Here is a 23,571-nt window from a genome sequence, read left to right as displayed (position 1 = left end):
TTGCCCTCAACCCCACTGAGAATTTTGTGAAATTGCAGCATTTCTGATTTAAATGCCAAATAAACTCAGCAGAGAGATTTGGGGCGGGTGTTGAAGGAGCCTCTTAATGATGATTTATGTTGGCACAATGGCACTCAACAGTGAAGTCTCATTCCGGCAGTAAGTATACTCTGCCGAGAGATTTTTTTAATTTTAGATTTTAATTTTCTGTTCTTCTTTTTCCTTTCGGTCGCCTTTTGCTCTCTCTCTTCACCCACTCTTCCTTTTTGCCGGTTTATTTCTCTCTCCATACCTGATCTGAATCTAATTCATCCCATTTGCTTCTCTGTTGCTCCTCTCTTTCTTCCTCAATCTTTAATTGCCTTGGGTTAAGAAGGTCGACTTTGGCCCTGTGGTTCATGGTGGTCGCAGATGGTCCCGTTGCCATCATCAGCTCACTCCCTCAGCGCTGTGAGGGGCAAAAATAACTTGTTCAGGTAAACAGGGAGGAAGCGAAGGCTAATTAATGGGAAACGCTGCAAGGTGCCCCACTCCAGGGAATTCTGGACCATTATCAGACACTTTACATTCAACCCATTTTGGTCCATCAGTAGTTGTGTTGTTAGGGCAGCAACACTGAATGATTCAACCAGTCATTCCCCCAGTTGTGACTCCTGGGTTTGGAATACAGTACTTCCAGCCTCTTGTATTAAGATAAATCACAAATGGATTTTGACCTTGATGTATTGCCTGGATTGACATCACTGAGAAAGGAACCTTAAAATAATGCACAAAAATAACATAAATACCTTAGATTATTGAGCATGTTGAAGGTTTTCTGAGAATGGGCAACAGTTGTCACAACAAAGAAAATATGGGACACTGCTTCCTTCTGAAGTTCTGGAATGACCCTGCCACCAACGCCCCACCCCCCTTTCAACCACCACCCCCAAACCACTCTATGTCCTTAAGAACTCTCCTCGGGCAGCACGGTGGCCCTGTGGTTAGCACTGCTGCCTCACGGCACCGCGGAGCCGGGTTCGATCCCGGCTCTGGGTCTCTGTCCTTGCGGAGTTTATACATTCTCCCCATCTCTGTGTGGGTTCCGCCTCCACAACCCAAAGATGTGCAGGGTGGGTGGATTGGCCACGTTAAATTGCCCCTTAATTGGAAAAAATGAATTGGACACTATTTTTTAAGGAAGAACACTCCTCAGAACTCATCTTTCTGACCACGTTTCAGTAACTCCACCCAAAATCTCTTTCAAGGTCTATTTTTGTTTCATTATGCTCCTACAAAGCACCTGGAGACATTCTAAGGTACACATCACACTCCACATTGAAGCTTAAATGATCCAACATTCTGTCACCTATGAGGAACAAGGTTATTCATGAAGGCTCCGCCCTCTCAACCTTGCCCCTCGTCTGAGGTGTGGTGATCCTCAGGTTAAATCACCACCAGTCAGCTCTCCCCCTCAAAGGGGAAAGCAGCCTATGGTCATTCCGGGACTATGGCAACTTTACTTACTTTACCCTATTCTCCAGCCTATGGGATTGAGCACATATCAAGGGCACTGCACAAATATTTTTCATCTATTGTTTTCAAAATCTTCGGCAGCACGATAATGGTTTTGAACTTGGTGTTTCTGATTCCTACTGTGTAACAACAGGAACATGCATTTATATAGTGCCTTCAGCACGGCGGAATGTCCTAGTGCATGAGCAATGCCACCCAGCTGAATGATGGGGGAGAGGCTTGGGAGGTGGATGGTGTGATCAACCAAGTCAAAGGCTGCCTCCAGGTCACAAGGGATGAAAATGGAGCATTCTCCATGGTCAAAGTCACATAGGATTTCAGTCGTGACTTGGGAAGAGCTCAAGGTTAGAGCAATAGATCTTTGCCCACCAAGTCTTATCAATTTCAACTTAACAAGCCCAGCGAAAAGTCACAGCAATAAATTTAAAAGACACGGCATTCTCTTTATCAGACATGAACATGTATTAACTCTGATTTTGTACAATAATGATACAATCTAACTGGGGGATTACAGAAAGTCACAAGATCTGATTAATTTTCACTACTCAATCTTGCCTACAGAGTCACACAGAGCCAATGAGGAGGCCCATTATAAAAATACAGAAGAGACATTGCTGCAGGACCAGTAATGGAACAATTGGAGGAGAGAGGGAGGGAGGGAGGACAACAGGTCCAGAAGGAGAAGTGATCCCAGGAATCGTGAGACGGCATAAACCAGTCATACCAGTTGGCAAGTGAAACCTTCCGAGGAAGAAGATGGATTGAGTCCAGTCAGGTGCAGCAACAGGCAATTCTAAAGTCACCTTAACACCTGAGCAAGATTGCTGGCCATCTACTCAACTCCCACAAGCAGAGCTTTCGGACATTGGTATTTGCTGTCACATTCGTCCATCCTATGGATTTAGGAAATACTACAGTTCAGCCATGCACCCTGCCATTGCTATCAGTGGCTGCTCTAGAATATTGCCGACTTGAAGCAGTTTAAAACCAATGGACTGAGTTTTGCTGACTGGAATTGGATGAAAAGAGGCAAAACCCAAAGTTTCTGTTGGAGTAATTCAGGTAAGCTTTCTTCTTTACTTTTGAAAGTGGCTTAACGTCGGGTCTTGAAGACCACAAACTGAGAAGTCTTGAAGAAGTCACTGTGCTGGGCGATTGGACAGGGCAGCATTGTCCCTTTATGATAAAGGTAGAGAGGAGGGGCCCAGGTTTCCCTCATCAGTGAGGCTTTGGTGTGCTGAAGGGAAGTTGGACTTTTAGCGCACTCAATGTCCTTCCGCCTGCCATCTGTCACGAAGAGAAGTACATCGCAGCCTTTATCCTCGTCAGCGTCCCAGTGTTCACCCATCACTACAATCCCTCCGATGCATCCTTTTCTCCCGTGTAGTGTCTCAGGTGCCCTTGTTATATCTGATGTTCCTTTGGGAGCCAAGGCGATTCCCATTCGGACAAAAGCAGCTGCTTGGGAACAAACTAGAAGTCAGGTTAACCGGTCCAATCTGTGAGGCCTTCCGTTGAAAGACGGAACACTTTTCATCTTTTAAAAAATTAAACACTGCCTCCCGTATTCCCAAAGGACTATCGAGTGACCTGGAATACAACAAGAGTGAATGGTTACGTCACTGGGATACAGTAGCAAATCAATGTCCGATATGCCGTGGGCTTCAGCCTCAACCCTCTGGCACACAAGGTCTAGTTGAGTGAGTAACGTCACTGTCAAAAGTCGCCTAACTGCTTCAAATCGCGAGACCCCCTTGACCTAAATACCTAACAGCCACTGCCTCATTGTCCAGTTCAACCACGTCTACAGAATATCTTACTAACGAAGATCGCACATCAATATTAAATGGAATTACCCAAAGTCTTTTAAAACATTCATTCTTGGGATGAGGATGTCGCTGGTTAGGCCAGAATTTATTGCCCATCCCTAGTTGCCCCTGAGAAGGCGTTGGTGTGCTGCCTTCTTGAACCGCTGCAGTCCATGTAGTGTAGGTACACACAGAGTGATGTTCGGGAGGGAGTTCAAGGATTTTGACGCACTGACGGTGAAGGAATGGCGATATATTTCTAACTTAGGATGGTGAGTGACTTGGAGGGGAACTTGCTGGTGGTGCTGTTCCCATGTATCTGCTGCCTTTGCCTTTCTAGGTGGTGAAGGTTGCGCATTTGGATGGTGCTGTCAAAGGGGCTTTGGTCAGTTGGTGCAGCGCATTTTGTAGGTGGTACACACTGCAGCTACTGTATGTCAGTGATGGAGGGAGTGAATGTTTGCGAATCAAGCAGACTTCTTTGGCCTAGATGGTGTTGAGCTTCTTGAGTGATGATGGAGCCGCACTCATACAGGCAAATGGAGAGTATTGCGTCACACTCCTGACTTGTGCCTTGTCGATGGGGAACAGGCTTTGGGGAGGCGAGTTACTCACAGCGGGATTCCTAGCCTCTGATTTGTCCTTGTAGCCACAGTATTTCTATGGCTGGTCCACTTCAGTTTCTGGTCAATGGTAACCCCCCCCCAGGATGTTGATGTGGGGGATTCAGTGGTGGCAATGGCATTGAATGTCAAGGGAAGATAGTTGGGGACCATCATTGCCTGGCACTTGTGTGGCGCAAATGTTACTTGCCACTTGTCAGCCCAGGCCTGGTCTTGCTGCATTTGGACATGGGCTACTTCAGTATCTGAGGAATCCCGAATGATGCTGAACATTGTGCAACCATCAGTGAACATTCCCACTTCTGACCTTATGATGGAGGGAGGGTCACTGATGAAGCAGCTGAAGATGGTTGGGCCTTGGACACTACCCTGAGGAACTTCTGCAGTGATGTCCTGGAACTGAGATATTGACCCCCCCCCCCCCCACAACCACATCCACCTTTGTGCTAGCTATGACTCCAACCAGTGGAGAGTTAACCCCAATTCCCATTGACTTCAGTTTTGTTATGTTAGTAAGAAGTACTTTGCCGGGTCAAGAGTTTACCATTGTCGTTTCCGGTGCCTAGGTTGATGCCGAGTGACCCATCTGGTTTCATTCCTTTTTCACCTTTTTAGCATTTTATTTACAACTGAGTGACTTGCTCGTCCACTTCGGAGGGCATTTAACAGCCAACCACACTGGTGTGGGTCTGGGTTCACATGGAGGCCAGACCAGGTATGGTTGGCAGATTTCCTTCTCTAAAGGACATGAGTGAACCCTGAACCCGATGGAATTTTACAACAACCACTGATGGTTACATGGTCAGCATTTGACTTTTAATTCAGTATTTATTTGATTAAATTCAAATTTTACCATCTGCTGTTCCCTGACAAAACAGATATGCTACTGCCTCACCTAACGATTTACAATGCAGAAACAGGACATTCAGCCCAATTGTTCCTGACCTGTGTTAATGCTCCAAATGAGCCACTTCCCACCCTCCTTCATCTCACCCTATCAACCTTCCTTTCTCCCTCGTGTGTTTATCTAAGTTCCCCTTAAATGCACTTTTGTTATTTGCCTCAACCATCCATGTGATAGTGAGTTCCACATTTGCAACACCCCTTGGGTAAAGATTTTTCTCCTGAATTCCTTAATGGATTTAATCAGAGCTATATTACATTTATGACTCCTACTTTTGGATTCTCCTACAAGTGGAAATATCTCCCCTATGTTTAGATGGTGGCACGGTAGCACAATGGTTAGCACTGTTGCTTCACAGTTCCAGGATCCCAGGTTCGATTCCTGGCTTGGGTCACTGTCTGTGCGGAATCTGCACCTTCTCCCATGTCGGCGTGTGTTCCCTCCAAGTGCTCCGGTTTCTTCCCACAAGTCCCGAAAGACGTGCTTGTTAGGTCAATTGGACATTCTGAATTCTCCCTCAGTGTACCCGGACAGGCGCCGGAGTGTATCACATTATCTTTCATATGCATTAACCCCACTCATTATCAAATAACTGCTCATCTCCCTGTTGAACTCACCCCCAGTTTCCCCAAATCATTCTCCCTTAAGAAGGTGGTAGGTTCAAGCCCCCAAGTTCAGGAGCTGAGCACACAATCCAGACTGACCCTTAAGTGCAGTGCCAAGGGAGCACTGCACTGTCGGAAGTCTCAAATAATGTCAAACCATTGCCCACCTGCCAAAACAGTGAAGATAAAAGGTCTCAGGGCACTATTGTGAAGAAGAGGAGGGAGATTATCATGTGTGTCCTGGTCAGAAGTTATCCCTTTACCAACACTACAGTAAACAGCTTCATCGGTCCAGTAGCTCAATGTTGGTTGTGGGACCTGGCTGTGTGCAAATTGGCTACCGCGTTGCAGACCAAAGGTGAACGGCCTTCCAAGAAGTGCTTCATTGGTTGAACTTTGGGACATCCTGAGGTTGTGAAAGATGCTTAATGATTGTGAATGAAGAGTGTCCATGGACACAAACTGATTGAATAGTTAAGCCACACCACTGCTTCTCAACCCAAAAGGTGCACCGCGGATTTCAAATCACCCTTTGGTCGGTAATCACAGGACACCGATTTAAGGTGACTGTCAAAATGACTAGAAGTGAATTGAGGGGAAGACACTTCACACAGCGAATTGTTGCAATCTGGAATTCACTGTTAGAAAGGGCGGTGGAAGCAGATTCAATAGTAATTTTCAAATGAAATAGGAATTATAAACTTGGAAGGGCGGCACGGCGGCACAGTGGTTAGCACTGCTGCCTCACCGCACCAGGGACCCGGGTTAGTTCTGGCCTCGGGTGACTGTCTGTGTGAAGTTTGCATTTTCTCCCCGGGTCTGCGTGGGTTTCCTCCGGGTGCTCCGGTTTCCTCCCACAGTCCAAAGATGTGCAGGGCAGGAGGATTCGGCCATGCTAAATTGCCCCTTAGTGTCACAAAGATGTGCAGGTTAGGTGGGGTGCTGGGATGACAGGTAGGGTAGGGTAGTGGGCCTGGGTAGGGTGCTCTTTCAGAGGGTCAGTGCAGGCTCGATGGGCCAAATGGCCTCCTCCTGCGATGTCGGGTTTCTATGAAATTCTATTCTATGAAGCATTTGTGCGGCTACAGAGAAAGAATGGGGTGGGGGGGATGGGAATTAAGCACACATTCTTTCAAAAAGCTGGCACAGGAATGAGGAGCCAAATGGCCTCCTGAAGTGCAGTCTGATTCTACACCAGTGAAAATGGTGGATGAATGGCCCGCTCCTATAAAAACACACTTTGGATCGGAGATGGAAAGGATCTGTGATCTGATTAATGCCATTAGCAGCCGTTCGGCGCACTATCTGGTTACATCAAACAGCTGAAAATTGCATGCCTTGACCTTCACATTATCTTCCAGCCCATCTTTTGCTTTGGTTGTACCTGAAACCGATGTGTTTCTCCTGGTTTAGAGCTGTGCAATGCACCAAACATCCTTCAGTTCTGCCCAACAAAAAATAAAACAACTTGTATTTAAATAAATGTCCCAAGGCGTGTCATGAAAGTGTAAATTAAACAGAATTTCACACCAAGCCACATAACAAGACATTAGGAAAGGTGACCCAGATCTTGATCAAAGAGGTAAGTTATGAGGAGGATCTTAAAGGAGGAGAGAGAGCGAGACAGGCGAGAGGTTTGGGGAGGGGAACCAAGGTTTCGGGCCAGCCAGCTGTAGGCACGACTGACAATGGTGGAGCAATTAAAATCTGGGATGGACAGGGGGCTACAATTGGAGCGGCGCACAGGTCTAAGCGAGCTGGATAAAGTTACAGAGGTCAGGAGGGGTGAAACGCTGGAGTGATTTGTAAATAAAGATCAGCAGCGGGATTTTCCGAACCCCCACCGGGTCGGAGAATCCCTGGGGGCGGCGCAAATCCCGCCACGCCACCCCGACGCCGGCTGCCGTATTCTCTGGCTCCGTTTTTCGGGCGGGGGCGGGGTTCACGCCACGCCGGTCAGGGGCCTTTGGCAGCGGCCCCCCCGGCAATTCTCCTGGCCCCAATGGGCCGAGCGGCCGTCCCATTCTGGCCAGTCCCGCCGGCAAGTCAGCTGGGGCGGACCTCGGAGGGGCGGGGGGGGATCCACTCCTGGGGGAGGGGCCCACACGGTGCCCTGGCCCGCGATCGGGGCCCACCGATCTGTGGGCGGGCCTGTGCCGTGGGGGCACTCCTTCCTTCCGCGCCGGCCCCTGTAGGCCCCCTCCGCCATGGCCGGCACGGAGAAGAGAGCCCCCGCGCATGCGCCAGAACACGCCGGTGGTTCTGCACTTTCGAGGGCTGTTGATGCTGGAGTGGTTCGCGCCGGTTTTCCTGTCGGCGTGGGGACTTAGTCCCTGGAAAGGAGAATCCCGGCTGAGAAGTTTATAATTGAGGTGCTGCCTGGACTGAAAGCCAGTGCTGATCAGCGGGCGCAGGGGTGGTGGGTGCACGGGGATTTGGCACACAGAGATCTCAGTCAGGTTGGAGGGCGTTTAGAGATAAGGGCGGAATTTGTTCTCACATCAAGGGTCCCACCATCAAGGCCAAAACCAGAGGGTGACTCCACTTTGCCAGACTGCAAGACCCTCCACCAGAAAAGGAGTTGAGGCCGGCACAGATCAGCGATGATCGTACTGAATGGCAGGGCAGGATTGAAGGGCCTGGTGGCCTACTCATGCTCCCAGTTCTTGTGTTCTTGTACAACTCATCAGTGGCAGGCAATCAATTACCTCCTGCTGGGGTGGGCACATATCGCTTCTCGGCCATTTGGCAAAAATGAGATTGAGGTCAGGTGTAATGCCTGGACCTGGTATGTCTCTCTTGTGGGGACCATGAATTGGATTCAATTTGAATTGGTTTTTGGAGCTGGCAAGGAGGTGGATTAGGGGTTTGCCCTGTCCACACACTGAGCTCTGGCTTGGTAACTCTGATAAAGTAATAAAAGAAAAGATAGTTTCTTGCAATCAAGAACTATAGGCCAATCACAGGGCTGGAAGATCAGCGGCATCACTGGAAGCGGTGGTCACTGGAAGAAGAGGGTGCCATGGAAGGCAGAGTGCCCACCCAATGAGGTAGGTTTGGTGAGGGCAGGTGACATTGTTGCCATGGGGGCACCTCCACGTGCCAAAGAGTACACAAATAGGAGCGTTCCTCCATTAGCCCATTGGAGGTCAACAGGATTAACCAGGCAGAGGGTTCACCCGCTGTTGCTACAAGACCAGTGGTGGAAGAGGTGGCACTTAATTGGCCACTTACAGGCTCTATCTGCCATCTTCCCTGCCATGGCATGCTGGCATAACGGAGGGAAGACAACAGACGCTTCAGCCTTGCCTAGTCTCGCCACTCTATGTGTACACTCCCCATCCCCAGCCTCCAAGCTTGGCCACAGAGACCTGGTAAAATACAGCTGGGTGACAGGGCAATGTCAGGAAGGGATTTGAAAACCAGGAGGGGAATTTTAAAATCGAGGCACCGGTGGACTTCTGAGTCAATGTAGATCAGTGAGCACGAATGGCGAATAGGATTTCCTACAAGTTAGAATACATGAGGCGGAGTTTACGCCTGCAACAATCCTCCGAGGTTATAATCTCTGAAACATTACCTGAGCCACGTGCAAATCAACATAAGGTGCATAAAATTGGAGAGCTGAATACATAGGTCAAAGGCTTGTGTGGGAGAAGTGTTATGGGAATATACCTTTAAGAAATGTTTTTGTCTTATCATATGGCTTCAGTGATGTCATTGCGTGGGTGGATGGCTGTGGCTGTGGCTCTGAGTTTTACTTTCGCTTTGAATTTGGACTGGTTTGAACTGCACCGGTTGAAAGAAGTGTCTCTATCTTAATTTTAAAAGCTGTTTCCAGACCATTTGATAACTTGGAAGAGATAATTGCTTTCTGGACGGAATTCAAACCTGCTGTTTGAAAAGAGGAACAAGAGTATCACTAACAAGTCTTAAACCAGTAAGAATGCAGTGTGCTGCACCACACCTTTGCAAGGTGATTTCTGGTTTTACTTGGATTTTGTTATTGAATTGGAACAGTTACGGGGGAATTCATTAAGGGTTATACATAGATTACTGTAGCTGTGTGGGGTTTTTATGTTTGTAGTTGATAAAAATTCTTACTGTGTTCATGCAAATGTGAAATAAATTTGTAGAATAAAGCTTGTTTTTTGATTTAAAGTGCCTAAGAACTCTATTGAATAGTACCTGAAATGCAGGCTCTTGTGATCGTCACAACCAAAACCAATAAACAGTTAGAGGTCAGGTAAACTCCATAATATACTTTGGAGTTTTTAAAACTCTGGCCCATAACAGAAGTGAGTTTTGACTCATGGGGCATTGGTATCAATACCGGGAAAAGTGGGAGCTGTACCATTGGGATGGTCTACATCTAACCGTGCCAGGACCAGTATTCTTGCAAAACGGATAATTAGGGAAGTAGAGAGGGCTTTAAACTAAATAGAGGAGGGGATTGTTCTGAACAGGGGATAGATATGTAAAGTGACAGCATTTCCAGACAGCTATTTAATTAATGATACCCAGAGTGTGACAGGAGGGGACAGAATGTATAAACATTTTTGTTCTATAAATTTAGAGTACCCAATTATTCTTTTCCAATTAAGGGCAATTTGACGTGGCCAATCCACCTACCCGGCACATCTTTTGGGTTGTGGGGGTGAGACCTAAGCAGACACGGGGAGAAAGTGCAAACTCCTCATGGACAGTGACCCGGGGCCGGGATCGAATCTAGCTCTTCGGCGCTGTGAGGTAGCAGTGCTAACCACTGCGCCACCGTGCCGCCCTCAGCGCATACAAACATCATCAAAGAGTCAGGGGTCACCCATTTAAAAGCAAGATGAGGATATATTTCTTCCTTCCGGCGATGGTGAACCTGTGGAATTGTTTTCCGCAGAGTGTTGTAGAGGTCGGGTCGTTAAGTATGTTAAAGGCTGAGATAGACAGATTCTTAACCAGCAAGGGAATCGGGGTTATGGTGGGCGATAAGGTGGGAAAGTGGAGTTGAGGATTATGACATCAGGGCCGGGATTCTCCCCTACCCAGCGGGGCGGGGGTCCCAGCGGGATGGAGTGGCGGGAACCACTCCGGCGTCGGGCCGCCCCAAAGGTGCAGATTTCTCCGCACCTTTAGGGGTCTTGAGGGGCTAGGCCCCCGCTGGAGTGGTTTCCGCTCCCCCGGCTGGCATGGAAGGCCTTTGGCGCCACGCCAGCCGGGGCCGAAAGGACTCTGCCGGCTGGTGTGAGTCCACGCATGCGCAGGAGCGTCAGCGACTGCTGACGTCATCCCTGCGCATGCGCAGGGTGGGTGTCTCATCCGCGTCGGCCCCTGTGGCCGAGGCGGAGGGAAAAGAGTGCCCCCACGGCACAGGCCCGCCCGCTGATCGGTGGGCCCCGATCGCGGGCCAGGCCACCGTGAGGGCACACCCCGGGGCCAGATCGTCCCGCGCCCCCCCCCCCCCCCCCCAGGACCCCGGAGCCCACCCGCACCGCCAGGTCCCGCCGGTAAGACAAGTGGTTAGATCCTCGCCGGCGCGACAGGCATTCCAGCAGCGGGACTTTGGCCCATCGCAGGCCGGAGAATCGCCGGGGGGAGGGGCCCGCTGACCGGCACGGCGCGATTCCTGCCCCCACCGAATATCCGGTGCCGGAGAATTCTGCTACCGGCGGGGGCGGGATTCACGCCAGCCCCCAGCGATTCTCCGACCCGGCGGGGGGGTTGGAAAATCCCGCCCCAGATCAGTCAAGATCTCATTGAATTGCGGAGCAGACTCGATGGGCTGAATGACCTACTTCTGTTCCTACTTCTTATAGTCTTTAACTGCTGCCACACGTCCCTCTCCTCCTCTTTTCCCGTGGCAGACAATTTGCGCTGAAATCTCTCCACTCTAATGAAGGAATGTGTAAGGAACATTCTAGTGTAAAAGTGATGCTAAAATATTGTACAATTCCATTTGTTTGTAAATTAATTTGGAGCCAAACTAGGGCCAGAATTGGAGGAGTGCAGAAATCTCAGGTAGTTGTAAGGATGGAAGGCTAGTGAGGGGGGTAAAGCCATGGAGGAATTTGAGACAAGGACGGGAATGTTGCAATGCAAGCAGAATGTGCAGGTCCGATGACTAATTGTGCATTGGGCAGTTGTCACCGCAGCGTTGATGAGAAGCTCGGACTAACCTTGGTGGTTTTGACTTTGTTTCCGGTGCTACAGCTCCAGCCACTCAGATCGGGAAGAACCTTACACTCCTCGCCCTCCAAACATGGTTCCATGTGGCACCACCACTTCTGAACAACGATGGAGGCTGCAATCGAGAGAAAGCACCCAAGGTGAGACAGGAACTGAAATGAACCTCTCACCCACCACCTTCTCCCAACCCTGGGCTTCCCAATGAGGGCACGCATTCCAAAACATCTTGTGGCACTATTTCAAAGAGGTGCATGGGGAGTTCTCCCCCGTGTCCTCGGCAACATTTATCCCTCAATCAACATCATAAAATGACACGATTGTCACGTTGGCGTTTGTGAGATTTTGCTGTACATAACTTGATTGCATCATTACCCACATCGCAACAGCGACTGTACCCCAAATTGGCCTTTGGAACATCTTAAGGTTATGAAAGGTACTGTATAAAAGCAAGGATACTGTTATGGACTCCAGGCCAAATCTTCACATAAAGGTACTCTAAACGTTGCTACTTAGACCATTCATGCCTATAGCAATTTCTTTAAGGACTCATTAGAGCCAGGAATCGATCTCAAGAATTGTTCAATAATGGATGTAACAATGGGCCAGAATTTTCTGGAATGGGGTGTTTCATGGCCTGTCACTCTCTCGCTCACAACTTTATGAAGGTGTAACTGACACTGGCACATTGAGGGCAATGGGGCATCTACAATGACATCAATAGACTATCACCTTAGTCAATAAGATTAGTATTGAGGAAGAAGGAACAACATGGGCTGAACTTTCATGCGACTCCAGTCCCACAGAAACATTGCTGGCTCTTAAATACCCTTTGAAAAGGCCTAGTAAGCCACACAGTTGTTGTTAGTGCTAGAGGAAGATTGGGCAGAGAAAGTAAACAGGACATAAAATAAATGATTTGAGACACAAAATAAGACAGGGTTCTGAGTGTCTTGGTGGAGAGCTCACTAAAACTAACTGCACACTGATTAGTGGAGTTAAGAAAACTAAGGGGACATTGGGAATGTACAAGTAAAGGGATAGTCAGGAGTTGATATGAGGGCCTGGTACACTCCCAGTCTGCCTCTAATCTTTCTTTAAATGTTTTTATTGAAGATTTTCATTTTATACACTGTACAATAGTCAAGGGCATGTGGATCGGATACAATTTACAAGAGTTCTCCATTGACATCACCTCCAACCCTCCCCCTCCTTGTGTCTTGACCATAATCTGGACTTTGACCCCAAAACTTTGACTTTGACCTCAATTTCATCTCAATACCAGCCATACTAACTCAACACTAATTTAATATCAATACTAGCCACATTAACTGAATATTAATTTATTCTCAATACTAGCCATACTAACTTCAATTTAAACCATAAACCTGATTTTGACCCCAAACCTGCCTTGTTTTATGATGCAGGATGGCTAACACCTTTGCTGTGGACTAACTTTATTAATAACACATCTTCATAGCATGAACACACAACCGCAAGGCATCTGCAACCTTGGTACAAACTTCTCTTTCATGTGCTATCCAACCTTCGATCGTCAGGTCAGGTGATCCTATGTTGTACAAAGTGTACCGTATAGTATTTAATACTGGAGGCTACAGCCAATTATTCCCTTTTTTAAAAACAAGAAACACGTCAGGTTAGTTTCTGTTAGAACAAAATAGGCTGCGAGTACAGCCTATTCAAGTGGCACGCAGTCTCTTCTTTATTCTTTTGCTTGAAGGACAAGAGGCCTTCTCCAACTCTGCGTCACTTTCAACTATTAGATAGTTTTCAGGGCTCTTAGGTTTTGTCTGGTTATCTATTGCTTCGCTGGTGGATTCTGGTTCTTGATCTTCAACTTCACTTTCTGATTCAGACCAGGGTCACGTTTCATTCTTTTTTGCGTAGGAGTTTCCGTATTCTCCTGGACTGTTGTCCGTTTGGAGTCTGCACGATGTAAGATCTTGGTTCTCCTGTGATTCCCGTGGCAGCAGCAGGATTCCAGATCCCTTCCTGCTAATCCGCACCGTCTCTCCCATGTTCAGTTCAGGCAGAGGTCGGGCGCCTCGATCCGTGTCTTGCTTCTGCTGTTGTCTCCGTTTGAGCAAAAATTGATTACAAATGATTTATTACAGTAATGCTCTTTCTATCCTTCCTCAGCAGCACAGACTCAAAACACTTTGCGTAATAATCGACTGCTAGTAGGTTGTCAAATGTGAACAAGCCCACTCCAGTTCTCTGCCAGGTCCTCGCTGCAACACTGTGTGGTTGAAGTGGTTCTTTTTGTTATGATTTGTTGTGCCTTTGGCACATTGCACAAGCATTCACCATTTCCCCAATTTGTGCTCCCATTCCAGGCCAATACATTACATCTCGAGCTCTACTCCTGCATGTTTCAGCTGAGGTGAGGAGGAATTACTTCTCGCAGAGTGTGGTGAATTTGTGGAACTAAACGGTTTCAAGAAGGAAATAGATATATTTCTGATTTTAAAAATGGGTTAAAGGGATATGGGCAACAGGTAGGGAGGTGGATTTCAGACCTGGAAAAGATCAGCCATGGTCTGATTGAATGGCGGAGCAGGTTCGAGGGGCAGAATTGCCCATTCTGCTCCTAATTTCCATGTTGCTATGTCCGTGCGTGCGTAGCAGCATTTCTTTCCTCGGTGTTGCAGGAATGATTATCTTTTCTCCTTTGAAAAGTATTCCCTCTGCTACGCGAGGTTCGTCTCAAAAGTTCCAGTACTCTTGGACGGCAGAAAGGGCTCTGCTCCCACGTGTGGGCCAGCCAATTTGCACAATTTCCTGCCTTTTTCTCAGGGTGGTGTCGTTCTTGATCGCTTCCCTGATCTCACCCAGTTTGCTTGCAGCCACAGGTACGTTCTTTGTCAGCGTGTGGACCTGCGCTTCCATTTCGTTGCCCTCTTCTTCCGTGATGGTTAAGTATGAACGTGACAGAGTGTCTGAAATGCACATTTCTTTGCCCTGGTTTGTATTTAACTCGGATCTAGTACTTTTAGAAATGCAATAAAAGTCTGTGGATTCTTGGTGATGCACAGTTCAGGGGCTTTTTAAATTTAGCTTCCAAAGGCTTGTGATCTGAGTCTACCTCCAAGCTTTGCCATAGATAAATTGGTTGGAAATGCTCTAAGCCAAACACAATTGCTATCATTTTTTTCTCTATTTGGGCATAACGCTTCTGTGTTTCAGTCGCTGACTTTGAAGCGTACGCTATCGGTGCCTCATTGTGCAAGAGGACAACCCTCAGGCCGGTTCTGAAGTGTCCACGGATAACCTAAATGGCTGACTGGCATCGTAACACTTTAACATTGGTGCCTAGGTCATTGTGCTCTTTAGACTGGCCAAAGCTTTTGGGGGATTTGATTCCCAGTGAAATTTCATATCACTTTCCGAGAGGCGCTGCCAGATCTGATATGTACGGAATTAATTTCCTAAGATATGTCCAAAAACCTTTCCAAGTCTTTGTGGTGATATGCATCACTGTAAAGACATAAGGGGTTAATCTAAATACATGTAGACTAGCTAGACACTAGAGGGAGCACCAGAGACATGACACACAGATGCTCAACCAATAGAACAGTTAGATAGGACACGACCAATGGACATTCACGATACACACAGAGGTGACTCGGCCACAGGGGGGCATTACACCAACCCATATATAAAGGCCACAACACACATGATCTTCCTCTTTCCAGTGGAGACAGTCAGTGAGTAGAGACACAGGGTTGATTCAATATTACACCCACCACGTGGATTGCAGCAACTGGTTAGTCAGTCTGGGTAGCTATAGAAGGATTAACAGTAGTGGCGAACCCGAGTAGGAGAAGTGTAAATAGTTTAATAAACGTGTTGAAGTTATCTCCACGTCTGAACCTTCCTTTGTCAAGTGCACCACAAGGAAGCCGCTTATGCTACGCCTAGAGCATAACAAGAGAGTCTTCTTTACATTCCGGGGGATAGCACGTTCCCGACTGGTTCGATTTTGTTCTGATCCGGCTTCAGTCCCTCACTTGTTAGCACATGTCCCAAGTATCTGATTTCACGCAGACGTATTTTTCACTTTTCCTTCTTCAGCTTAGAGTTCATTTCTCCAGCTCCTGCCAGCACCTGCCTCAGTCTGTGGTTGTGTTCTTCTCGCGTGGCTCTCCAGACCAGCACATCATCGATATAGTGTCCACATCGCCCTCTAGCCCTTCAAACAGCTGCTCCATTATTCTGAGGAACACGTCAGGAGCTGAACTGTTTACCTGCGTCTAACTGCTTGACCGTGCGCGGCTTATCACCTTGTGTCATCTGTTTAATCTCGCCTTCTGTTGTCTCTGCCACTCTGCAAATATTTACTGCTTTACTGCTTTTTCCTCTGTGTGATCCACTTCTCTCAAAAGCTGTTCTCTCAGAGAATCATCTGTGATCTCACAAATTATTCTATCTCATTTGAGTGATTCCTCAAGATCTCCAAATTCACACCATTTTTGTTCATTTTCTAATGTTGTCACTGCCTTGCGTGCACATCAAAAATTTGTACCTTTCGTACGTGATGGTTTTCTGAGGGTGGCAGTAAGCTTTGAATTGTTGTATTGTTTCTTTCAAGTCATTTTGTTTTACATCTCTTCAAATGTGAATGTGTTATAAACCAGTCATTTTCAAACCCAGGGTCGCGACCCCTGGGTGGGTGGTGGACGGGTGTCGGGAGAGTTGCCATGTATCAACAGCATTCCCGATCACGGGGCCATGCGTCATGAACACACAACTGCAAGTCATCAGCAGCCTTGTTTCATCCGTCTCTTACATGTACCATCTGACCTTCGACCCCCAGGTAAGGTGACCCAATGTAGCACAGAGTGTACCTTATTGTATCTAATACTGGACTCCACAAACACAATCATTTATTATCATGACAAAACCTGGCACTAATCTGATTCTGACTGTAGCCCGAATCCTAATTCTAACCCTAACATTAAACATAACCAAAATCGCTGACCTCAACCCAAATCCTAGCCTGGACACTAATCATAGAATCATAGAATTCAGAGAATCATAGAATTTACAGTGCAGAAGGAGGCCATTCGGCCCATCGAGTCTGCACCGGCTCTTGGAAAGAGCACCCTACCCAAGGTCAACACCTCCACCCTATCCCCATAACCCAGTAACCCCACCCAACACTAAGGGCAATTTTGGACATTAAGTGCAATTTATCATGGCCAATCCACCTAACGTGCACATCTTTGGACTGTGGGAGGAAACTGGAGCACCCGGAGGAAACCCACGCACACACGGGGAGGATGTGCAAACTCCGCACAGACAGTGACCCAAGCCGGAATCGAACCTGGGACCCTGGCGCTGTGAAGCAATTGTGCTATCCACAATGCTACCGTGCTGCCCTAGATCTTGCTAAGTTAAAGGCTTCAGGTTACCCCAAAATAGTCAGTTCCCTGTGGCAGCTGCACTCGATACACAACAATGTCAACACAGGAGAATTAACAATCGTGAGGCCATCACGACAGCTTCATCAAGAAAAGAATTCATGGATTATTTCTGTGTCAAAGCGGGCTGCTCGATGAATTATAGACGGCGATTCTAAAATCAGATCACATCATACACCATGAGCGGGAAGCTGACCACTCAGATAGAGTTACAGGGATGAGGATTTATATTTACATAATGAAGGTCATTGAGCTGGCATCTAGTCACTAGTAGGATGAAGGGTCACTGGACCTGTGACAACTATTTTCTCTCAGATTAATAACTGTCAGAATTACCTTTCACTGATAAATGGTAATCAATTGGCTGCTTTCCAGAAAAATAAACCCTTTGCACCAATTGCCGGTTAAAGTTTATTTTTGAATCATTAACTTTCAGGTTTTAGGGGTAGTTTTATATCCTGGTGTTTGGGCCAACATTCATCCAATATTAGTTATTGTTAATTACTGGTCATTAACTATTAGTTCCCAACTTATTGGTTATTAATGATTAATTATTTGCTTCTCATATTTTCAATTAAATTTTAGCAGCAACAAAACAAAGAACACTGTTCAAATGCTGGCCACCTGACCACCTCTTTCTTAACATCTGGTCACTCTTTATTCTGCTCCTTGCCCACTGCTGACCCCACTAACCCCGTTATAAGCAACAGACAGGACTATTGATTGTTCCTTAGCGGTGGTGTAGCTCTGTGACTTGATTCATAACAGGGCTCGATTCTGACTTTGGGTGAATGAATGTGTGGAGTTTGCGATTTCTCTCCGTGTCTGCGTGGGTTTACTCCGAGTGCTCTGGTTTCCACCCAGATGTGTAGGTTGGTTGGCCATTCTAAATTGCCCCATTGTGTCCAAACGTTAGGTGTGTTTATGGGGGCGGGGCGTGGGCCTAGGTAGGGTGCTCTTTCCGAGGGTCGGTGCAGACACGATGGGCCAAATGGCCGCCTTCTGCACTTCTATGATTCTATGATCGTTAGACATGAAGGGGCAATTTGGCATGGCCAATCCACCTAACCGGCACATCCTTGAACACTGACAGACAACTTAGCACGGCCAAACCACCTAACCTGCACATCCTTGGACTGTGGGAGGAAACTGGAGCACCCACAGAAAACCCACGCAGACAAGGGGAAAATGGGAAAACTCCATACAGTCACCTAAGGCTGGAATTGAACCTGGGTCCCTGGCGTTGTGAGGCAGCAGTACTAATCACTGTGCCACCGTGCCATCCTAAAGATGTAGAGAAGATGCTTAGCACCCGTTTGGGGGAGTCCAAATCTAATAAATTAAATAGTAAATTCAGGAGAAACGTCTTGAAGAGTGGTGAGAATTTGGAACTCACTCCCACAGGAAGTGGTTGAGATGAATAACATTTATGGGGAAATCTAGATAAGAGCCTGAGGGTGGTGAAATTCAGAGACGGCAGGGATGAGGGACTTCAGTTATGTGGTGAGAATAATGAGGTTCGGGTTGTCTTCCTTAGGGAAGAGAAGGCTAAGGGGGGATTTAATAGAGGCGTTCAAAGACATGATGGGTTTTGATAAAGCAAATAGGGGAAAAAAACAAATCCACAGGCAGAAGTGTCAGTAAGTAGAGGACACAGATATAAGGTCATTGTCAAAGGAAGCAGATGGAAGATGAGGAGGATGCTTTTACACAACCAGTTATTGCGACCTTGAATCTGCTGCGCAAAGTGGCGCTGGAAGTAAATAACTATCAAATTTAAATTAAACAAATACTGTTTTATTTAAATTTAGAGTAGCCAATTAATTTGTTCCAATTAAGGGGCAATTTAGCGTGGTCAATCCACCTAGCCTGCACACCTTTGGGCTGTGGGAGGAAACCGGAGCACCCGGAGGAAACCCACGCAGACATGCAGACTCTGCACAGACAGTGACCCGAACCGGGAATCGAACCACAGCAGAACAGAGCAGGTGGTGCTTCGTTCTGTATCTGCCCATGGCATTAGGAGATTCACTCGCAATTCTTTTAATTTAGGAAAAACGTCCTACCATCAACACAGGATGGGGCCGCTCGCGTTGTCCCAGCTACCTGCCCAGGAAAGCAGGAGCACTTCACTGTCTGGGAGCGTTCCTCGATCTTGTTCTTATTACAGCACCGATGAGCAGCGATCACCTCACATGTTCCAGCTTTAACATGGACGACTGCAAAAGGGAAAACACACACATGGTTGAGGAACAAATCCCTTCACTACTTTCTCCGTATCTGAATTGTGTGCTCTGTACACCTCAGATTGCCACGCGCCCGTATGGATTCCGGGATCCCGTGTAATTTGAACCGATTGTGGCTCGGTTGGTACCACACTTGCTTCTCGGTCAGAAGGCTGTATGTTCAAATCCCACTCTGGAAATTTGAGCATCTAATTTAAAATGACACTCCCACTGCAGTACTGGGAGAGTGCTGCACTGTTGGATGAGGCGCTAGCCGAAGGCCCCATCTGCTCCCTCAATTTGCTGTAAAATATCCCATGGACTCTCTTTGAAGCAAAGTTCTCCCTGGTGTCTGTACAACATTTACCCCTCAACCAACATCACCAATGAGGATTACCTGTTCATTATCACATTGCTGATCATGGGAGCTTGCTGTGCATAAATCTGCTGCTGTGTTTCCTACATTGCAACAGTGACTACACTGATTCATTGCTGGTGAAGTGCTTTGGAACATCTTGGGGTTAAAGGCACTATTGAAATGTAAAGTTTTATTTCCTATCTTTGGAAAGTACATTTGTTTATTAGAGCTGACCACAGTAACTGACATTTTCCAAATTTCCACAGGAGGTGAGGAGTTGGATTCTCCGCCGGCGGGATGCTCCGTTTTGCCGGCAGCCAATGGGGTTTCCTGACGGTGTGGGGCTGCCCCACAATGGGAAACCCCATTGACCAGCCGGCGAAACAGCGCATCCCGCCGGTGTGCTGAACCAGAAATCTGTTGCGGCGGGACGGAGAATCCAGCCCCTGGTTCTGAAACAAGTTCTCCAATCTTCCCAATTAATATTTAGTCCCAATTCCAACCAGTCACTTTCAACCTCCCTGGGCGTGATTCTCCGTAGACCGAAGCCGAAATCGAGAATGGCGATCAGGCGGAGAATGGCTCCCGTGCCGAAATCGGGGTAGGCGCCGGTTTGACGCCGGTTCGCAATGCTCCGCCTCCTCCAAATCGCGGGCCCCGCGCCGCGCGCTGTCGCAACCCTGTCAGACGCCATCAGCCGGCCCAGCCGTGATGCGCCACCTCAGTGGGCTGAGTTCCCGACGGCGTGGGCCACGTGTGGTCACAGCGGTCGGGAGCCAGGCGTGCTGGCTGCGGACAGTGTCCAGCGGCGCTACACTCGGCCGAGATCCATGCTACTGGCCAGGGGGCTTCTGCTAGGGCGGGGGAGAGTGGTGAGGGGTGACCAAGAGGTGGGCTGTAGGGTCGGGATGGGCGGGTACCCGATCTACCAGCATGGCCGGCGCCATGTTTTCCGGCGTGAACGGTGCATGTGTGGGGGTTGCAGGCGTGCCTGGCTGCAGCTTGTCAGCCCTGCGCATGTGCGGTCCGGGACCCAGCGATTCTCCGGCCGCAATCTGCGGGGGTTTCATGCGGCGCCGTTGCGAGCCTCTCACCAATACCGGAATCAGCAAAGGTTTCGCGCCGATTTTCCCCTTGTGAAACACCACGGATCCTACGTTGGCACCGACACTTACCCTCAGGAACGGAGAATCCAGCCCCCTGTCTCTCTCCAACTGTTTGATGTTAAAAGGAAGGACTTGAAATGAAATGAAAATCGTTTATTGTCACAAGTAGGCTTCAAATGAAGTTACTGTTAAAAGCCCCTAGTCGCCACATTCCGGTGCCTGTTCGGGGAGGCTGGTACAGGAATTGAACCGTGCTTGCTGGCCTGCCTTGGTCTGTTTTCAAAGCCAGCGATTTAGCCCTGTGCTAAACCAGCATCTTGTATTCCTATAGCACCTTTCCTATCCTCAGGCCATGCAATTCTCTCCCCCCCCCCCCCCCCCTCAAGGCAATCTAGTACTCTTGAGTGTAGTTATTGCTGAATTTTAGAAAACAGAGCAACCAGCAAGTTCCCATGAACAACAATATGTTAAAAACCAGATCATCTTCTCACAGTGATTATGTCGATTGAGGGATAAATATTGACCAGGAAACTGAGGGGAGCTTCCTTCCTCTCACTCGAAATAGGTGTGGGATATTTTACATCGACCTAAGAGGGCAGACGAGGCTTTGGTTTAATGTCTCATAGGAGAAGTGGCAGCTGTGGCAGTGCAGCACTCTCTTGGGATTTCACTGAGCGAGACCTTCTTGCCCACGGTACAGACTGTGCAAATCAACCACGAGCCATCTGCAGACATTTTTACTGAAACGCTCAAAAGCAATGTTTATCGACAACGCTCCACTCAACATAAAAACGATGTGTTATTGCAAGTTTGGTGACCGATGGGACTATGATAAAACTAAAACGACGCCCCACAGACTACTTCATTGCTCATTTTCTCAATGAAATTGGTGGCAATCTCGATCTTTGCAAGCTCAACATTACAAAAAAAATCATCTCTACAAAAGTGATTAGGAAAATTAAGTTTAAATTGTTTGTTGCTTCAACCCTGATTAACATTTAATGCGTCTCTGTAATGTCCAGTCAATAGATTCCAAATGTGGCACATACTTGCCGACCAGTGCTGTTAGCGCTGCATTGTTTAAACACAATTGTCAGGGGGAAGCAGGGGAGCTGGTAAAGATTTGGCTGATTTGATTTGCTGGTTGTTGATTTTGAGTGGGGCCAAATTCTCTGGTTCCTCCTTGGAAAAAAGAGGGGGAATGAGCTCGTAGCCCCTACCAGCTAATTCATCAGCTAGTGCCATTGCATTAAGAATGAGTTGGCAGACCCAAGTGGGGACTGGACCCAAAACTGTAAACAGATCATTCCACGCGATCATTCTCAGTATCCAAAGACACAACCACCTCAGCACCCGGCCCCGCAGGCAGGGAGAGAACTACATTTAACAGCCGCCGGACATTAGACAACAACTGCCAGCCCTTTACAAATCCTGTCTGATCTTCATCCCGGGTCATAACGTATTGGTTAGACAGACCAGAGAGAACAATCAAATGGGGATTCAACATAGGCGTGGGATTTTCCCACTGAAAAATTCTCTTCTCTCTTCATTGCCCTTGGGATCATCACAATCTACAGTCGTCCTGCTCGCCGGGTTATAGACCCAACTGGAAAACAGCCTTGGATCTCAGTTCTTTTCCCCTGCTTTGTCCCTGCCTTTTCCTCCCACCACCACCCCCCCCCCCACACCCTACATTCGCTACCCTTCCTGCTCCCCGATCCTGTGCACCCGCTGCCTTTCTCTCTCCCCCATCCTCCACCCTCACAATCAACATCTGCCTGCATCATGCCCCGAGTGGTATTGATTCAATGAGGGTAGACGTTGCTATGATGCAACATCAGCCATGATTTGATCAAAAGGACGAACAGGATGGAAAGTTCGAATGGTCTCTTCCCTGTGTAGAGAGGAACCTTTGTAAGAGTAGGGGACTGCTCTTCGAGGAGGCGCAGTGAGCGGCATCCCTGCCTCCAAGCCAGGAGCTCTGGGTTCGAATCCCACCTCAGGTCTTGATGGCCGAGGAAGGTGCGTTAATGCCGTGCAAAACAGGTTGAGTGTCAACCTGCAAAATCCTTCCAAACACACTCCCAACGGCAGGCAGTAAGAGTGGGAGAGACTCCTGATCAGCCACGCTTGTTGCACAGTGGCGCCCCCTAAAGCTATAAGCCTCTGATTCCAGGAAAAACCTGGCTATGGGAGCAGATGAAATTCTGCTTTGTACCCCACTAGGTGCGGGAAGAGAAACAACAACTACACTTTGAATGCTGAACTGTGGCTCTTGGAGCATGCACTGTTTAATCAGTAACCCAATGGCATTACTATATGTAGCAAAACATCCCACGGCATTTCACAAGAGGGTTACCAAACAGAATTTGACACCAAGGTCCAAATTTTCGCTCCTGAGTCGGGGGCTCGGAGGCAGGAAAATTCCCAACTCTGCAAAACTGTTTTGGCAGAAAACGCCCTGAGTCTTTGGATTTTCGTTACATGGGGAAGGGGGCATGCTAACTGGAGTTGGGCCGCCGAGCCCAGAAAGAGATTACGGTCAAGAACAAGGGCTGCTGGGTCCTGAGGGGAGTGGGGGAGGGGGGCTGCTGGTTAAAAGACCTGCCTTCCTGCTCCTGGACTTGTCCCAGTTACGATAGAAATTTCCCTCACACCTCACAATCACTCATACCCCCCACACACTCCCCAAGCCCTATCCACACTAACTCATGCCCCCACCCACCTTGCATGGCCCATGCACACCTTCCATGTTATATCACACTTCTTCTACCTACCCTCATTACCTCTCATACCCTCCATACCA

The 23,571-nt window shown here is 48.0% G+C and overlaps 1 protein-coding gene across 3 annotated transcripts in view; it reads right to left on the bottom strand.

Moving 5' to 3' along the window:
• Positions 1–1,953: 1,953 nt before the first annotated feature.
• Positions 1,954–23,571, bottom strand: part of LOC140393771 (chemokine-like protein TAFA-2) — a 113,431-nt gene continuing 91,813 nt past the window's right edge. Inside the window, exons 3-5 of one of the 3 annotated variants that reach the window (XM_072480170.1) lie at positions 19,143–19,295; positions 11,626–11,750; positions 1,954–3,105 (exon numbers count right to left, since the gene is read on the bottom strand). In XM_072480170.1, coding sequence (XP_072336271.1) covers positions 3,094–3,105; positions 11,626–11,750; positions 19,143–19,295 — 290 coding nt within the window. In that variant the 3' untranslated portion in view covers positions 1,954–3,093. Of the gene's footprint in view, positions 3,106–6,878; positions 6,900–11,625; positions 11,751–19,142; positions 19,296–23,571 lie in introns of those variants that run through there. The other 2 variants (XM_072480169.1, XM_072480171.1) reach the window with 2 other exon arrangements.

This window comes from Scyliorhinus torazame, chromosome 17, assembly GCF_047496885.1.
Source record: "Scyliorhinus torazame isolate Kashiwa2021f chromosome 17, sScyTor2.1, whole genome shotgun sequence".
In the NCBI taxonomy this organism is placed as follows: Eukaryota; Metazoa; Chordata; class Chondrichthyes; order Carcharhiniformes; family Scyliorhinidae; genus Scyliorhinus; species Scyliorhinus torazame.
The sequence above is the reverse complement of the archived record's forward strand: the minus strand, read 5'-3'. Positions and strand labels throughout refer to the sequence as shown.